At 48.8% G+C, this 16596-nt stretch overlaps 3 protein-coding genes across 3 annotated transcripts; 2 read left to right on the forward strand and 1 right to left on the reverse strand.

Moving 5' to 3' along the window:
• Positions 1 to 434: 434 nt before the first annotated feature.
• Positions 435 to 6199, reverse strand: PtA15_2A15 (uncharacterized protein; the record flags this gene model as incomplete). The annotated part of the gene is made up of 7 exons (XM_053166151.1): positions 435 to 828; positions 892 to 983; positions 1049 to 1182; positions 1251 to 1479; positions 1560 to 5140; positions 5405 to 6110; positions 6173 to 6199. 7 exons carry the CDS (start codon positions 6197 to 6199, stop codon positions 435 to 437), a joined length of 5163 nt encoding a protein of 1720 aa, XP_053017259.1.
• A 221-nt stretch (positions 6200 to 6420) lies between these two features.
• Positions 6421 to 8365, forward strand: PtA15_2A16 (uncharacterized protein; the record flags this gene model as incomplete). Its single annotated transcript, XM_053166162.1, has 9 exons — positions 6421 to 6520; positions 6591 to 7060; positions 7131 to 7255; positions 7320 to 7447; positions 7522 to 7601; positions 7674 to 7762; positions 7852 to 7923; positions 8009 to 8149; positions 8230 to 8365. 9 exons carry the CDS (start codon positions 6421 to 6423, stop codon positions 8363 to 8365), a joined length of 1341 nt encoding a protein of 446 aa, XP_053017260.1.
• Positions 8366 to 14690: 6325 nt separating this feature from the next.
• On the forward strand, positions 14691 to 15670 carry PtA15_2A17 (uncharacterized protein; the record flags this gene model as incomplete). Its single annotated transcript, XM_053166173.1, has 3 exons — positions 14691 to 14813; positions 14878 to 15300; positions 15386 to 15670. 3 exons carry the CDS (start codon positions 14691 to 14693, stop codon positions 15668 to 15670), a joined length of 831 nt encoding a protein of 276 aa, XP_053017261.1.
• Positions 15671 to 16596: the final 926 nt, after the last annotated feature.

A 16596-nucleotide genomic window follows, 5' to 3' on the forward strand; every position in this document is an offset into this window, starting at 1 on the left:
TGTATATATATAATAATTTATTTGGCAAATGTATTCAAGATATTGTGTTTGACTATGGAGAGACCATATCAATGATAGTCCAATCACACCAGAGGCTAATTGAACGCAAAATTTGTATATACATACATCCAATTGCCTCTCTCCGCCAATAGTCTAATCCAACCTATCTTTCCGGGCCTTGACTTGTTATCAAATAAGAGATACCGATTCTTTTTGGATGCTCATCAGGATCACCGGGAACTAGCTACTTTGCCACAAACATCCATCTCTAGGACCGTTTGCTTCAAGGCAAAAAGCTTGAGAGCATTCTGACTTGCATAACTAATACCAAAGTACAAGAATGAGATAGGAGTTTTTCTTTTTCTAACTGCATGGCAGAAACGCGTCAAAAGAAGTTGAGAGTTTGTAGGTTTTTTTGCGGACAAGTGACAAGATCAAGTTGTCTGCCTAGGCATAATGATAATAGTCTTGGTGATACCAATATGAGACAGCCCATGAGGTTCATCGGTGGAGTTCAATTCATCCAATGTTCGAGCTCGGGTAAGGATTGGTTCAGTATGGTGTTTCAAGATTGATTCTTTGAGCATGGCCCCCCTGTGTTCGCTCAGCAAAGCTCTAACGGCGGCAGCTTGATCCGGTGTCCGAGAGGAGCCCTTCTGAGTTTGACCGGATTCCAGTCCAAGTGGCTTTGGTCTGTCTGGAAGGGATGAAGTTAGGACCTTGTGCTGGCGAACCCGAAGATGCATTTTCTCGAGGTCGATGATATGCTGAGTGAAACCAAGAGTAATGCAGCGTATACATCGGTTAATCATATCTAGAGAAGGGGTCCTACAGGATGAAGAATGGCGTCAGGCGGTTTAAACCTCAAGCAAACTAAAGGGAAACACTAACTGCATTCTATTCCTACATGATTTTGCCTCCCGGTGTCGAGAATCAAACGACTGGAGGACTTCGGACATTTGAGAAATACCGTGTTTGACATCCTAAAAAACGAGCGTGAGTCGTCAGTGGAAGCCAAGTTCAACCAATGCCCATTCACACTGCTTACTCTAATCAGGCGCCGCATGTCTTTTTGATGAGCACGCTGGACAGGCCCTAGTTGTCTTGAGCGTATTACTTGTGAAAATGTGGGGTCACTACGAAGACGCCAAAGTCGCTTGATTTCGTCTAGTTTCATGTCAACTGGAAGGAAATCTCACGTTAATATCACATCTAGTCAGATAAATTAAGGTGAGACGAAGCTTAGATACTTTTTATGGTAACACCGTCCAAAGCTGCGATAGCCTGACCGCGTGACTCGTATTCCGCCTTTTTTTGCTTAGTATGTTCTGCGAAGTACTGAACAAACTGGTACAAGAGCGACAAGTCTCCGAATGCCCAGTTTTGGAACTGCGATAGATCCGCAACCTGTGGTTCGGATTGCAGTTTCTTCTGACATTCTTCCAAATAGCGCCGACAGACCAAGCCGACCGGAGCTAACTGGAAATGTTTGGTGAGAGAGTGTTAAGTAAAGAGACAAATAACAATAAGGATCCTCTCATCTCAAAGATGCCACTCACACAATCTATTTCCGACGTTATCGAATCAGTGATTGCCGATAAAGCTTCATCCAAAGGCTTTCCGGCGACATCAGGAAATCTCTCACTCGAATCGAGATTTATTTTGGGGACATTATTTGATTCTAAAGTTTTCATTGGAACTGTGAATTCTGGTCGTGTCGCCAAAAAAGGTGGCTTCACAGTGGAAGTAGGAGGCGTGGGGGAAGGTTCCTCGCGGGGCGTGAGAGGTGGCGCATGAGCCGGCATGGATGTAGGTGACTGTGGGGAGGTAGATACCGCCGAGATAGATGACCTTCTAGATGACTGATCGGATGTGGGCGAAAGCGTTGAGGTGGGCGACTTCGAGCAGGCTCGTGGTGGCGTGGAAGGAGTTGACTTCGGGGAGCCAGATGATGGCGTAGAATTACGTGAATTTTGGGAGGATGCAAGCGGTCCCAAAGCCGCTTGATTATTGTCTAGGGAAAGTTTTCCAAAGGTCAGAAGACTCGAGGAGGCAGAAGCGCCGAATCCAGATGGTGTAGAAGTAGGTGGCTTGGGTGAGGATGGAGGCGATTCCGATGAGGATGAAGGCGGTCCAGGTGACAGTGGAGGCGGTCCCGATGATGGTGGAGGCGGTCCCGAGGGTGATCGAGGCGGTCCCGATGACGCTTGACTGTTGGCAAGGGAGAGTTGACCAAAGGCCGCAGAACTCGAGGAGGCAAAAGAGGTCAATCCAGATGCTTTAGAGGTCGGCGCCTGAGGGGCAGTGTCAGAAGGGGTCGAAGCATCTTTGGCTGGGGAAGGCTTCTCAGAGGCCGTCACATTGTTTGAGGCAAAAGAGCTTAATCCAGATGCCGTGGACGGAGGTGGCTTCGGCGAGGATGGTCGCGATCCCGATAAGGCTGGGCTACTGACTCGCGAGGGTGAACGAGAGGCCACGGGGGTTGAGGCGACGAAAGAGCTCAATCCAGACGCTTTAGAGGGAGTCTCCGCTTGAGGCACAGGGTCAGAAGAAGTGGAAGCACTTTTGGCTGGGGAGGGTTTGCCGAAGGCCGACACATTCCCTGAGGCGAAGGAGCCGAATCCAAAAGCCGTAGAAGTAGGCGGCTTCTCAGAGGACGAGAACGGTCCCGAGGAGGGTTGACTATTGGCTAGCGACGGTTGACCAAATGCCGCAGGGGTTGAGCCGGCAAAAGAGCCGAATCCAAACGACGTGGAAGTCGGTGGCTTCAGCGGGGATGGACGCGGTCCCGAAGAGGTTTGGCTGCTGGCTAGAGAAGATTGGCCAAAGGCTACGGGTGTTGAGGCGGCAAAAGAACCGAATCCAGACGCCTTGGGAGGAGTCGCCGCTTCAGAGACGGGGTCAGAAGAAGTCGAAGTATCCTTGGCTGGGGAGGGCTTGCCAAAGGCCGTCACGTTACTTGAAGAGGCAAGATAGCTTGTTCCGGATGGCGTGGAAGTAGGTAGCTTATCGGGGGTTGAAAACGGTCCCGAAGAGGGTTGACTGTTGGCTAGCGAGAGTTGACCAAAGGAGACGGGGGTTGAGCCGGCGAAAGAGCTAAATGTCGTTGCTTTAGACGGAGTCGCCGGGGTCGGTGCATCTTTAGCTGGGGAGGGCTTGCCAAAAGCCACCACATTCTTTGAGGGGGCAAAAGAGCTTAATGCAGATGACGTGGAAGTAGTTGGCTTCGGCGAGGATGGACGCGATCCCGAGGAGGCTCGGCTGGTGGCTCGGGAGCTTTGGCTGCTGGCTGGAGAGCTTTGGTTGCTGGCTTGGGAGGGCTGATCGAAGGCTACGGGGGTTGAGGCGGCAAGCGGACCAAATCTCGATTCTTTAGGAGGAGTCGCCGCTTGAGGTGCTGTGTCGGAAGATGTTGCAGCATCTTGGACTGGGGCGGGTCCGCCAAAGGCCGATACATTCTTTGAGGAGGCAAAGGAACCGAATCCGGATGGAGTTGACGTAGCTGGCTTTGCGGGAGTTGAAAACAGTCCCGAGGAGGTCTGGCTACTGGCTTGCGAGGGTTGACCGAATGCTGCGGGGGTTGAGGCGGCAAAAGAGGAGAATCCAAATGCCGTAGAATTGGGTGGCTTCGGCGAGGATTCACGCGGTGCCGATGAAGCTTGGCTGTTGGCTAGAGGGGTTTGGCTGCTGGCTACCGAGGGTTGCCCAAAGGCCACAGGTGCTGAGGCGGCAAACGAGCCGAATCCAGATGCTTTAGCAGCAGTCGCCGGTTGAGGTGCAGTGTCGCCAGAGGTCGAATCATCTTTGGCGGACGAGGGCTTGACAAAGGTCGACACATTACTTGAGGAGGCGAAAGAACCGAATCCGGCTGGGGTGGATGTTGCTGGCTTTGCGGGTGTTGAAAACGGGCCAGAGGAGGTCTGGCTGGTGGCTAGGGAGGGTTGCCCAAAGGCCACGGGCGCTGAGGCGGCAAACGAACTAAATCCAGACGTTTTAGAAGCAGTCGACGGTTGAGAGACAGTGTTGGCAGAGGTGGAATCCTCTTTGGCGGAGGAGGGTTTGCCAAAGGCCGACACATTACTTGAGGAGGCAAAGGAACCGAATCCGGATGGGGTGGACGTCGCTGGTTTTGCTGGGGTTGAAAACGGGCCCAAGAATGATTGGCTGGTGGCTAGAGAGGATTGCCCAAAGGCCACGGGCGCTGATGCGGCAAACGAACCGAACCCGGATGTGGTAGAAGCAGGTGGCTTGGCAGGTGATCCCGATGAAGTTTGACTGCTGGCTAGAGAAGATTGTCCAAAGGCCACGGGGGTCGAGCCGGCAAACGAGCCGAATCCGGAAGGGGTGGACGTCGCTGGGGTTGAAAACGGTGCCGAGGCGGAGGGCTGGCTGGTGGCTAGGGATGGTTGGCCGAAGGCTAGCGAAGGCTGGCCAAAGGCGGCAGGACTCGAGCCGGTCAACGCGCCGGATGCGGATGATTGAGAAGCAGCGGGCGGTTGTTGAGGGTTAACAGTCTGGGAGGTATCTCGAGCAGAGTTGAGAGGCTTTGCGGGTGAGGGTGGTGAGGGGGCTTGTTGGATGCCCTTGTCGGGTGCGGCTGATATGTCGCTAAAGTTAGTGATTTCCGGCCAGAGTTCGAGGTCCTGGGGTAAAGAAGGATCGGTGAATGCGAGTTTCCAGAGGCTGAGTACGCCGTCGGTGGTGTAGCACCATATCAGGGGCGACCTTTGACGGCTGCAATAGCTCAGTGCGAAGCCTAGGGGGCCCGAGGGAGCATAGTCTTCTTCGGTGACCGGGATCTCCGGGCGGCCTTCCTCAAGATCTAGGTAGAATGGCTTGTCGAGCTGGTCATATCCGACGAGCGTGAGGGAGGTACTGTTGGTGAAGGATGAGATGGCGATGTGTTTCCAATGGGACTGTGGATTGACGGAGATGGCTAGCGTCAGAAGGCCGGGTGGCAGAGTTGTGTCGCCGTCGGTGGTGATCGCATCAACCACTCTGGCAAACGTGCATGCTGGGGACTCGGATTGCTTGGGGACGTTGAGACAATATGTTTCGTTTGGTTCGTCAGATGGTTGATCGGCTGTCGGAGCGAAAGTGACGATATAATTCTTTTGATCGAGCCACTTGAGATGCATAACTAATGATACAAATAACATGTATGTCAGATCTTATTATTCTTTTTTGTTATTCTATTTTGTTATTCTTTCTTATTTTTTCTGATTCGATTCTATTTTTTTTCTTATTGTTTTTTATCTTATTGTTTTTTATCTTATTCATTTTTGTCTTGTCCTTTTTTTTTATCTTATTCTTTTTTATCTTATTCTTTTGAATTTTTTAATTTAATTTAATTTTTTATCCCTTTTTCCAAATTATTTTTTTGTATGCAAAATTGAATGTTTACCTGAAAGGGCCTCCTTCCCCAAGAGTGCTGGGCAATCGATCTTGCCTTTGCTGATCCCGTCGTGAGTCAGGAACTCGAGCGTGCCGTGATCATAGCCGACCAGGAGACGTTTGCCCATCGGACTCCACTCGGCTGCGGTGGCGCGTTGGCTGGTCGTATAGGTCTTCTGGCCGTCGTAGCAGTCGACCACTGTGATCGTCCCGTCCTGATAGACCAGGGCGATGAGGGCTGCGAGCGGGCCTCCCTTGCTTGGATTGGGGACCAGCATGCGCAGAGAGCCATTCGAAGAAGCGGGGCGGATCGAGCTCGATGGGGCGGTGTTTTTCTGGGTGACCAAGTGGTGTAATGAGAATATGTGTAGGGCGCCGTCTGAGGTGGCTAGGACGACGAGCCGATCGCAGGCAGCGAAGGCGGCATGGGTTACGAATACCGAGGGGTCCGGACAGAGGGGGGCGGTGGGCACGACGATGGATTGGGTTTTGTTGAGGGCGGGGGTGGAGAAGGGCTCTGCTTGGTCGATGGAGCTTTGCAAGTCGTCGATCCGGGCCAGAATTAGGGCGGGGGCTGGGGAGGAGATGACGATGAGCGCCCATCCAAAGAGGTTGGAGAGCGCAAACAAGGAATGGTGGGTTTTCGGCAGGGCCTCCGGCGGTGGACAGACACGTAGATTGGTGGCAGGCTTGTATGGGCTCAGAGATATCGAGTCCTGGGGCGAGCAGTCAGTTCTGGGGACACGGAGAAAGAGGGAAAGCAGAAGAAGAACTCAACTCCGACATCCTTGGGGTCTGCGTCCATCCTGATTCCTGGCGGCGGTATGGAGGAAGTGATCGCTGTGAAGGGTGAGGTGACTGGCTGGGAGATGTCGCGCGGCCTGTCACCGATCTACAGTACTCCCGAGCTTAGCTAAGCCTCCCGATCGGGGGTCGGGGGGACCCCGCGTCTCTTCGGGGACGCTCCTCCTCCGGCGCCTCCTCGGAAGGAAGGGACTGAAGTTCGGCATACTCCTGAAGCCGACGATGTTTGGGAATATTGGCGAGGATGGGCACTGCCAGCGATGCAAGCAGCCGCTGCGAATCGACGACGAGCTGGCGCCCTCGGCCTACGACCTCATCGCCTGTAAGCAGCACACTCAACCCACCTCACCATCATACACACATACTCACCACCATCATCATCCACCCACCAGCACTCTCCGACAGGGGCGGCACTCCCCAGCCCACTCCCCAGCGCGCCCGAAACCAGCCCCATACCCGAGCGAACAGACTGCCAACCCCACCCCCCAGCAGGGACCAGTGCACCCATCCGGGGCCCGCCGAAAGCTTTGTCGTCCTCTCCGAGAGCACGCTCGGCGCTGCACGCGCTCAGCCCGACCTCAGACACGAACCCCCTCAATCCCACGGCCACCCGTGCCCCAAAACCACCGACCGCGTCTTCAAACTCGCCGAACTGCTCTCCGGCAACCCCCCAAAATTCAAACATCCGCTGTGTACCGAATGCACCGACAAGCTGCTCGAGTGGATGCACAACCAACTCCAGTCGGCCAAATCGAACAGAGACCGATATGCGATCTTCGAGCGAGAGCTCAATCGGGAGAAGAGCGCGGCAGCTGAGGGGTCCTACGAGAGCTGCAAGAAAATCAAGCAGGACATCGAAGAGGTCAGCCTGCCTGCTACATATATCATCGCCTTAATTTCACCGGGTTTGATCATTCCACCACCCTCAAAAGCTCAAAATCAGGGAGTCTGTGGCGATTGAAAAGCTGAGAGAGACAGAGACTGAATGCGAGAAGGTCGAGGCCGAACTAAGAGAGATCGAACGGCTGGAATCCAAACAAGACAATGAGGAAGAGGAGTTGAGTGCTCATCCCTTGAGGGAAAAAAAAACCCTCATCCTTACTCACTCTTGGATCACACAGGTTCTGGGATGATTACAACCAGTACTTACTCGAATACGAAGATATCCAGTCCCAGCTAGACTCGCTCACCACCAGATACCGCAACGATCAAAACGAGCTAGCAAAACTGAGAGCCACCAACGTATACAGTCAGTCGCCCTGCTTAACATCTCAGATCACTACCCCCCACGCGCCCTGAATGTTTCCGTTGGTCTTGCCATAGAGGATGCATTTTGCATCGGATGTGAAACGGGCGTCGGGACCATCAATGGCTTGCGACTAGGCAGGCTGACCGATGTTCCAGTAAGTAAAGCAGTCAATTCTAGCAGTCCAACTTGCCATCAGAGTCCGGGCTGAAACGCTGAGAGAGAGTAGGTGGAATGGGTCGAGATCAATGCAGCCTGGGGCCATACGGCTCTACTGCTCCAGACCTTATGCAAACGGCTCAAGTTCACCCTTGATGGGTTAGCAGCAATCACCAATCTGCTCATCGGCCTCACTCGACTAGAAGCAATTCATTCACACATCATCTGTTGGGCTATCATCATTGCAGATACCGCTTGATCCCCATGGGCTCCTTCTCCCGCATCGAACGCACCAAGGGTGACAAATCCTGTCTAGAACTGTATGTCTATCTACTCCCACTCAGAGAGAACTCGCACTCAAGGGAAGGGTATGCACTCAATCGACTGGGCGGTGCATATCGGTAGGTTCGGATCAGATGATTTCGCATTGGCTCGAATGTTACACAATCGCCGATTCGATAGCGCCATGGTCGACTTTCTGGAGTGCTTGAGACAGGTATCGGAGCAGGTGGTCAAGCGAAGCCCTCAGACCAAGATTCCGTTTCGGTCAGGTTTTGGTTTTCTTCATCCTTTCTTGCTCAGATTTGGAAACTCACTTTCACACCCTCTCTTTACACATCGAGTAGTGTTCACAAGGACAAGATCGGCGAGGCGTCGATCAAGCTGTCCTTCTCCTCTGATGAGGCGTGGACGAGTGCACTCAGACACGTCCTGTTCACATTGAAAATCATGAATGCGGCCTTGGATCATGTATCGAATTGAATCAGTGTACTTGTAAGTGTAGATACTGGTAGATTTTCAGCCTCTCTCAGCCTCAAATTTATTTTGATAACTAGTTAAATACCTAAAAATTTACATCAATCAAGACTTGTAGCTCTCAATTCTACTCAGACCAGATGACTTCCTGTTGAGATCTGCGGGCCTCCCAGGAGTGATCTAGAGCCCAAAAGGCTAGATTTCCCTGCAAAAATCTAGACTTTTTGGGTCTAAACCAACATCTGCTGGGGTCCCAGATTGCATGGGAAGTGCTCCACTAGGCATGTAGATCTAGCAAAATATTGTCGTGTTTGAGATGTGTAGTTTCTCAATTGTGATGATTCATGTGTACTAGCTGAGGTGTGTAGTTTCTCAGTTGTATTATGGTGTTCAAAATTGATTTTCAAACTGCTTTCTACATAAAATCATAAGAACTACATGTCCGAAGTTCTGATGGGGTGAAAGTTGAGGGTTCTCTTCATTTAGAGCATCCACCACCATCTCTGTAAACCCGCTTGGTAAGGCATATTTACCAAGTATGTAAGCAATTTTCTACCCCTGTGCCCTCTTTAGGGCTCTTTAGCTAAATAGTTGTTTGGTAAATCTTTAACCAACGGCTACAGAGCCTCTGTAAGACCATTCTAGTGAGCCTGCTGACTGCCCTCGCTAAAATTTTCACAACTCCTACAAACACCCAATGGCCAACTCTCCCCCCCCCCCCCCCCCAGAAGACACACCAGAACCAACTCCTGTCAATTTATCTCAGCCAAAGAAAAAGTGTTGATCAAACTGGCTTCCTTGTGAGGAAGATCAGCTTGCAATATCCTGGATCTACACAAGCAAACAACCCAAATTCGCCACAAACCAGTCAGGCAAGACATTCTTTTGCAAGCTTGAGTCTCACTTCAACACTCACTCCAAGGCACACTATTGGGATCATACTCAAATTAAAACTAGGTAAGCCATCTTGAGTAAGTCTTGTCATCATGGCATTTGCTAATGCTACTGTGCCAGATGGACTGCAATGAATACAGCTACACTCAAGTTTTTGTCTATTTACAATATGGTCAAGCGTAATCCTCCGAGTGGGTCAAGCCCAGACAATTGGATGCAAGAATCACTGTGAAACTATCAAGACCAGAACAAAGGAGTGGTCTTCAATTCCCTCTTGGCTTGGCACAAGCTCTGATTTGCTCCTAAATGGCGAGCTGACAGTTGAGTCAAACAGCCATCCACACCACTGCACCCAAACCAGTTGCCCAACTCAAATGACCCCACTGATGCTTCAACAACGGGCATCACTCCTAGCACCTGATTGGCCGCTTTGATTGATTGTCCCATTGGTGGGAAAGCAGCCAAGAGACGTCGGATTGAAGGTTATAAACAGGATGAAGCAATTGCGCAAGCCAACAATCTCGCCAAGATTGCCCAAGAACGCCTTGGTGCCTTTCAAAAGGGCAACAAAATACTCATTGCAAAGAATAACATAGAAAAAGAGAAGTTGAAAATAGAAGAACTGAAGCTAGAATTGGAAAAAGAGAAGGTGTCTATAGAGAAGGAGTACCGTCAAAGTGAGACCCAGATGAACAACTTCAAGCTGCTCCGCAAAGACAAGGACATTGACAACAACAATACAAAAGAATTCCTGATGATTATGAAGGAAGGAATAAAAAGCAAATGGTGATCTCATGCTTCATAGAGTCGCTTGATGGTTCAAGAACAATCCCTCTTGTATCTATCACGTGATCAATAGATCTCTCTCTCTCCTCTCTTTCATCTAACTTGTGATCAATCAATCAATCAAGCTCGCTCTCTCCTCTCTTTCATCTAACTTGTGATCAATCAATCAATCAAGCTCGCTCTCTCCTCTCTTGTTGATTTGATTCATCTCTCTCTTGTTTTTGCTTGCAACAATTCAATTTATTTTGGTGCAAGCAATAACTACTACACAATAAAATTGAATGAGATAAAAATGAAACTATGGGAGTCATGAGATAACAATAAAAATAAATGAGAGCTAATTAATCCATCTCATCACCTCGGAGCAACCAGTTATAGATCTTGAGGTCCTTGCGCAACTGGGCATTTATTTCAGGGTTGTGATGTAGGTCCCGGTTGTTCTGGAGATAAGTTGCCCAGGTATGTGCTAAGGTAGGATCACAATGATTCTCAATGATTTCAGTGTTGGTTTTGTCTAGGAAGGGATCCAGCGGTGATCCTTCTTTGACAATCATATTATGGAGAATGATACAGCAGATCATCAACTCCATCACTTTGTGCTTCTGCCATATTCGGCAACCATGAGTGAGGACATGCCAACACGCCTGCAGTACGCCAAATGTTTGCTCAATATCTTTTTGGGTGGATTTCTGTAGCTTGGCGAAGTGCTTGGATGTGCCATCCTGCGGGTTCTTGATTGATGAGACTAGTGTTGACCAAGGCGGGTAGATCTTGTCAGCCTTAGAGATACATCAAAGTATCCAAAAGTCTGCAATAACTTAGTGAATAATAATAATTATTAAATTATTATTGCAGAATCAGATTCCTAATCATAAATTAAGGGGGGTCGCCCACTTAAAGTACCCCCTTATTCCTATTCCTTCATGTACTAATTGTATAAATAAGAATTGGCCCCAGAAAGCGCCCAAAAAATAGTATTACATACATAAATTTAGTAAAACAAACAATGTACATAAAATTAAACTGTTGTACATTAATGAGTAATATTACTTGTGTAAAAATACCCCGTGAAAGTATTATTTAGACTTCTACTGAAGCTCTTTCACATGACAATTGGTTATAAATATGTCATGTGACAGAGTCAGGGAAATTAGTCTATTACAATACAATTAAATTACCCACAGCCAAGCCCTTTTCACAGCTACACCCCTGGATACTCCCATAGGGAGAAAAGGACTCAGTGTTTACGCCCACTGAAGTCCCCTCTATAAATAGAGGCCTATTTGGCCCTCAGGAAAAGATCCCCCAGACCATTCACCGCCCATAAACTGTAAGTTTGCCGTGAATATTCTCCTCTGCTATATTTGTAGCCAATTTTCCTTATAAACCATCCCCAGCACGTAAAATCCACTGGCTTAAACCCTTTCACCAGGAAAAAACAATGATCACTTGTCTGCAAGTGACATCAAAAAGTACAAAGGCCCCTTTGTACTTTGCTATGTCACTTGTTGGCAAGTGATCATTCTTTTTTCCTGGTGTTTAAATCATCAAAAATCCCTTATTAGCATATTTAAAAGCTTTATCCTTATAAGTAGTTGCCGTAAGACCACCGCCTCTATCAAGCAGCCAATCAGTTTAAGCGCTTACCACCTACTTTTACGCCAAATTAATTCCCTGTAATTAATAATTACATATTATTAATTACATAATTAATTCCTCCTCTGTTACAGAGTGTTAAAACCCTTGTAGTGGTTATATTTGCCACGTAACAAGCTTGGTAATTTAAATTACCAGTGTTTACATCAGCACAGTTATAGTGCTAGGGCCCAAAACCCTTATTTTAACGGGTTTTTTGCCCTAAGCTTCATAAACAGAGCTGGCAGATCTAGTCACATAGATAGTACCCGTTGTGATAATTGTGGCCATTGATTGTGTAGTTGATCGATTCTGATGCACCGGCTGGTAAACCATCAAACAAGTGACTCCAATGAAGGACTTTGATATTGTTAAGAGCCCCAGGAGTACCAAAGAATGCGTGCCAGATTTGAAGATTTTGGCTTGCCACTGCTTCCAACACCATTGTTGGCTTCCTCTCCTTCCCTTTGTACTGGCCTGCAAAACCCAACGGGCAGTTCTTCCATGCCCAGTGCATGCCATCAATACTGCCAATACAACCTGGAAAGCCTTGGGCTTTGTTCTTGCTCAGGATTATCTTCATTTATTTGCGGTTTGGAGGTCGCAAATATTTGGAGGCATAGAGATAGATTATGTGTTTGATGAAGTGCTTGAGAGTTTGGAGCAACATTGTTTCTCCAATTTGCACGTACTCGTCAAGACTATCCGCGCACGTCCCATAAGCCAGTTGTTGCAGTGCAGCTGTCATCTTCTGATGGGTTGAGAGGCCTATCTGGCCACAGCAGTCCTAAGAAACAATGAATAAGTTCAGCCAAGGTTTTTCAAACAGAGGACACAACATAAAAATTACTCACTGCTTTGCCAACCCAGAATCAATCATGCTGCTGAAGATTCATCCGGAAACGCCGCTTGAAGGTATGATTGTTCCAAACTGGATTCTTGACAAAGTAATCCGCCATCAAATGGTTGTGGCCTGCAATGCAATTGCGGAGAACAATCTCCCTGGGTTTGGGGCTGGTATTTCTGGGTACAGATTGGGATGCTCGGAGTGCTAGGAGGCAAAGAATGCATTCTTCCTCCTCAAGGTCCCAGAGGTAATGAAAAAGGTGGGTGTCGGGATCCATTGTTGAGGGAAGTGTTATGTTACCAAGGGGTGCAGATGCAGACAAGGGTGGTGGCGGCTCAGTATGTAAATATGTGTTAGCTATCAAGCCAATACCGGCTGGCAAGGGTGGAATATTTCTTTAGGAAAGCTACCAAGCCTTGCGGGACTCACTGGCTACCTAAAGATTTACCTCAACGGTGGTGGATGCTCTTATGGTGTTCAGAGTTGGTTGGCATAATTTTATGCACACATAAATCATAAAATCTTTTTTGCAGGGGATATGACTGTCTGATTATGTAATACAAAATTTCCTCACCAAAATATTTTTATGATTCTATGATTTCTGCATGCATAAAATTATGCAAACCAACTTTGAACACCATAATTTCAAACACCTCCCAAAACTCATATGAATCTTGGTGATATTCAAAACTCAATGTTGAACACCCTATATCTACCTGACATAAGTGTGACATGGTTGTATAGTTTTTATAATATCCTGATGTCATTTTACTTCAAGCATCAAATCAGAGCAATCTCTCTTGTTGACCACCCTCAGTATATGATCAAGATAGTCAAAAGACCCAAGCTCCTCTTTCACCCATCATGTCCTCAATCTAATAAGAAGTCTGAAACGTCTGAAATTTTAACTGATTTAAAAGTCTCAAAGACGTTCACCTGATCCAGACCCTCTGATTAGAGATGTCAGCAGGTATTATTTACCTGCATTGCAAGCAGCTGTCGGGTACAAGTCATTACCTCAAATGCACTCCACCTGGCTGATCCCGCACCCCATGCGTTCGATGGAGAGGCTGTGCACGCTCGTCTTTCATCAAACTTAAATAAGTCCGAAGGTGGGGGCGCAAAGCGCCTCCACCGGAGGGACTTATGCGGTATTGGTGATTTAGGACTGAGAGCAAAGGCCAAAAACGCTGATTTTGACAAATGTTCCCATAGCTCCTTCACCTACAAGGATCCCAACAATGTTTTTGGATCAAATGAAATATCAACATCTTGTCTAATTTTTGATGCATCAATATCATCATGAGTCCTCCTGCCTCACTCACAATGATCCATCAAAGATGGTGGATGGCAAAAGCCAACCCGGAGACTGTTAAAACAGCATTTTTAGTGGAAATCCATACACTTGCCTCAAGGAAAAAAAATGACAGGTATCTGGGACTCACTGCTCTGACAGATCTGAGAATGTCATAAAGCTGCAGGATGCGTGTGGGAACATGCATTTTTGGCCATTCACTCCAAATCCCGAGGGAGCCAGTTCGAAAAACAGTGATCAATCATCTGTTCTAGCCAGGACAAGTTTTCTTGTGTTTACATCCCCTGTATCTCAAGTTTGGCCAGGAGAAAAATACAGCAGAGGGTGGCTGAAGATAGCCATGCTTCTGATGAGTCTTAGTGAAAATGTACGGGGTGATCACAAAAACACACCACCGTACAGGGACCTTAGCACAAAAAGGCAAGGATTTGGGGCATAACTCTCAGGCCAAAATCACCTGTAAGGCATAAGTCCCTCCCAGAGGCCTCCCTCTGGGAGGGACTTAGTTGAGTTAGGTCTTTCATCAGGGCGGCATCCAAAAGTATCCGATCTAAATTTTGAGCACTCCCCCATGCCCTAGTCTGACCAACCCTTCGCGAGTCTCGATATTTCCCTTCGGTCGCTGCCCATCCAGCTCTGCCATGGCCTGAGGTCGCCGCAACCGTCAGCTCGGCGGACTCACCGAACCCCCGAGGGTGGGATGATCCCGAGCCCGGAGGCCCCGAACAAGTCCGCAGCATGAGGCAGCCCCGGGCTGGGAACACGCCGGGAGCACTCCGCCCCCGAACCCAGCCCCTCCCCCACCCAGCACGGCCAGTGCCAGCGCCCACAGCCAAAGGTCAGAGCCAACCAGCATGTCAGCAAGCGCACCACCCCCACTCCCGCCCCGTCTATCCCATCATCACCAGCGACCCCAACAGCAGCCAGCACCCCACCAACACCCAGCAGCCGCCATCCCGGAAGCAGACGAACCACCGGTAAGCAGCCTGGCTCACTCACCCCGCCGAAACACCCGTCTCACCACCCGTGTTTCATCTCCAGCCGGCCTATACACCCGCACCCGAAAACGACGCCTGCGTCCTCGAAGTCGGGCCCCGATATCCTTATGGCCCCAGCCAATCATCATCATCCATCCACAGTACACCCCGGCCGACTGAACTCCAGCAGAACCATCATCATCCATATTCTCAACCCCAGCCCGACCATCACCAGCCACCAATCCAACCACCTCCATCGTCATACCACCATTCCAGTACTGTCCAAGCACCCGCCGTCTCGAGCCCTTCAAACCCCACCCCTTTCCCCGGCCTCAGTGAACCAACAACCGTGCCGACCCCGGGAAGGCCCCTGTTGTATGAGGACAGGATATTGGTGTATCCTTACGTGAATGGCACAGCCTACTTCTGTGCAAAATGCTGTAATACCGGATACAAAGGATTCGACCCCTACAGACCGTGTCGCAAAGTTGAGCGAGGCCCTTCCCCCCTTTTTTTTTCTCAAACTGCTTACGTAAGGAGATATACACTGATCAATCTGATCTTCTGTATAGTGTTGGTTGAAGTATGGCAAGCCTTGGCAAGTCGTCCGGCTCTCGCCTATCACCAGCTCGTCCCCATGGACCCCCCAGCGCCCATTGCCGCCCACTCAAATGGCGGTCAACCCACCTCCGCTCGTCGTCCGACCGGGCGACCCGCGCATCGGCGGCCGGCTATGCCTCAACTGTAACGGATCCGGCCAGAAACTCGAAGAACTCACGCTCTTCAACGTATTCCTGGGCGGCGGCGGCCAGGAGGTCTGTCCTAGCTGCAGAGGCACCGGGAGGATCTTCCTCTGATCCCCTTTCCCTGCCTCGGACTATCTATTCCTTTGTTGTTGTTGTCGTCGTTGTTTTTTAGTCATTCCAAGAACTCTCGTCCCAAATTAAGAACTCACAAATTCATCCCAAACCATCCTCATATCACATCCCAAATGTACTCTAACGAAACCAATTCAGTTCATACTTATTATGCCCATTCTTGTCTCTTGCACACAACTTCCAGTCCTCAATCACAATGTCCTCTTTCCCGGCTGAAAGAAAGCGTGAAACAAAGACCCCAAGCTTATTATTATTCTTCTCAATTCTTAGATCACCTGCTCTTGTCTTTCATTGTGTACCAATGTGTACTACATGTATGAACATTTGACTTCATTTGTTGGTTTTTGATGTTGATTGGCATTGATTGTTAACAACTTGGTAAATCATCCATGAGTTCCTGTTACCAAAATGTGCTCATGACTCATAGCTCCTGTGCCTCTCAGTAGATACAGATCATGTGAGATGGGCTGAACATCATGTCATGATGCCTCATCATTGCAAACCTGTAAGGCAGAACTTGTGAACTGGGGCTTTATATTCAAGCATTCAAGTCTATTCAAGCATTCAAGTATGTAAGCCAATCCAGGCCCATTAGATATATATGGCTGTGGTGTAGGTGAGCCTGCAAGAAGTATCATTTGAACTGGTTGTCACTACATTGCTTGGCTTTCCATATTAACTGGATTATTAGCTGATAAAAGTGTTGCTGGGAATGCTGGTGCTGAAAATTGATTGACAACCATCCATTCCACTGGACAATGCACCCACTGGTCATCAACTACACGCCAAGCCAAATAATCCCAAAATAAATTTGAGCTCTCAATTGTTATTTACCTCCATGTTTCATAATGCAAATAGCAGTATAACCAAATTTATCATGTAACTCAGATTCATAATGCCAAGCT

This window comes from Puccinia triticina, chromosome 2A (assembly GCF_026914185.1).
Source record: "Puccinia triticina chromosome 2A, complete sequence".
In the NCBI taxonomy this organism is placed as follows: domain Eukaryota; kingdom Fungi; phylum Basidiomycota; class Pucciniomycetes; order Pucciniales; family Pucciniaceae; genus Puccinia; species Puccinia triticina.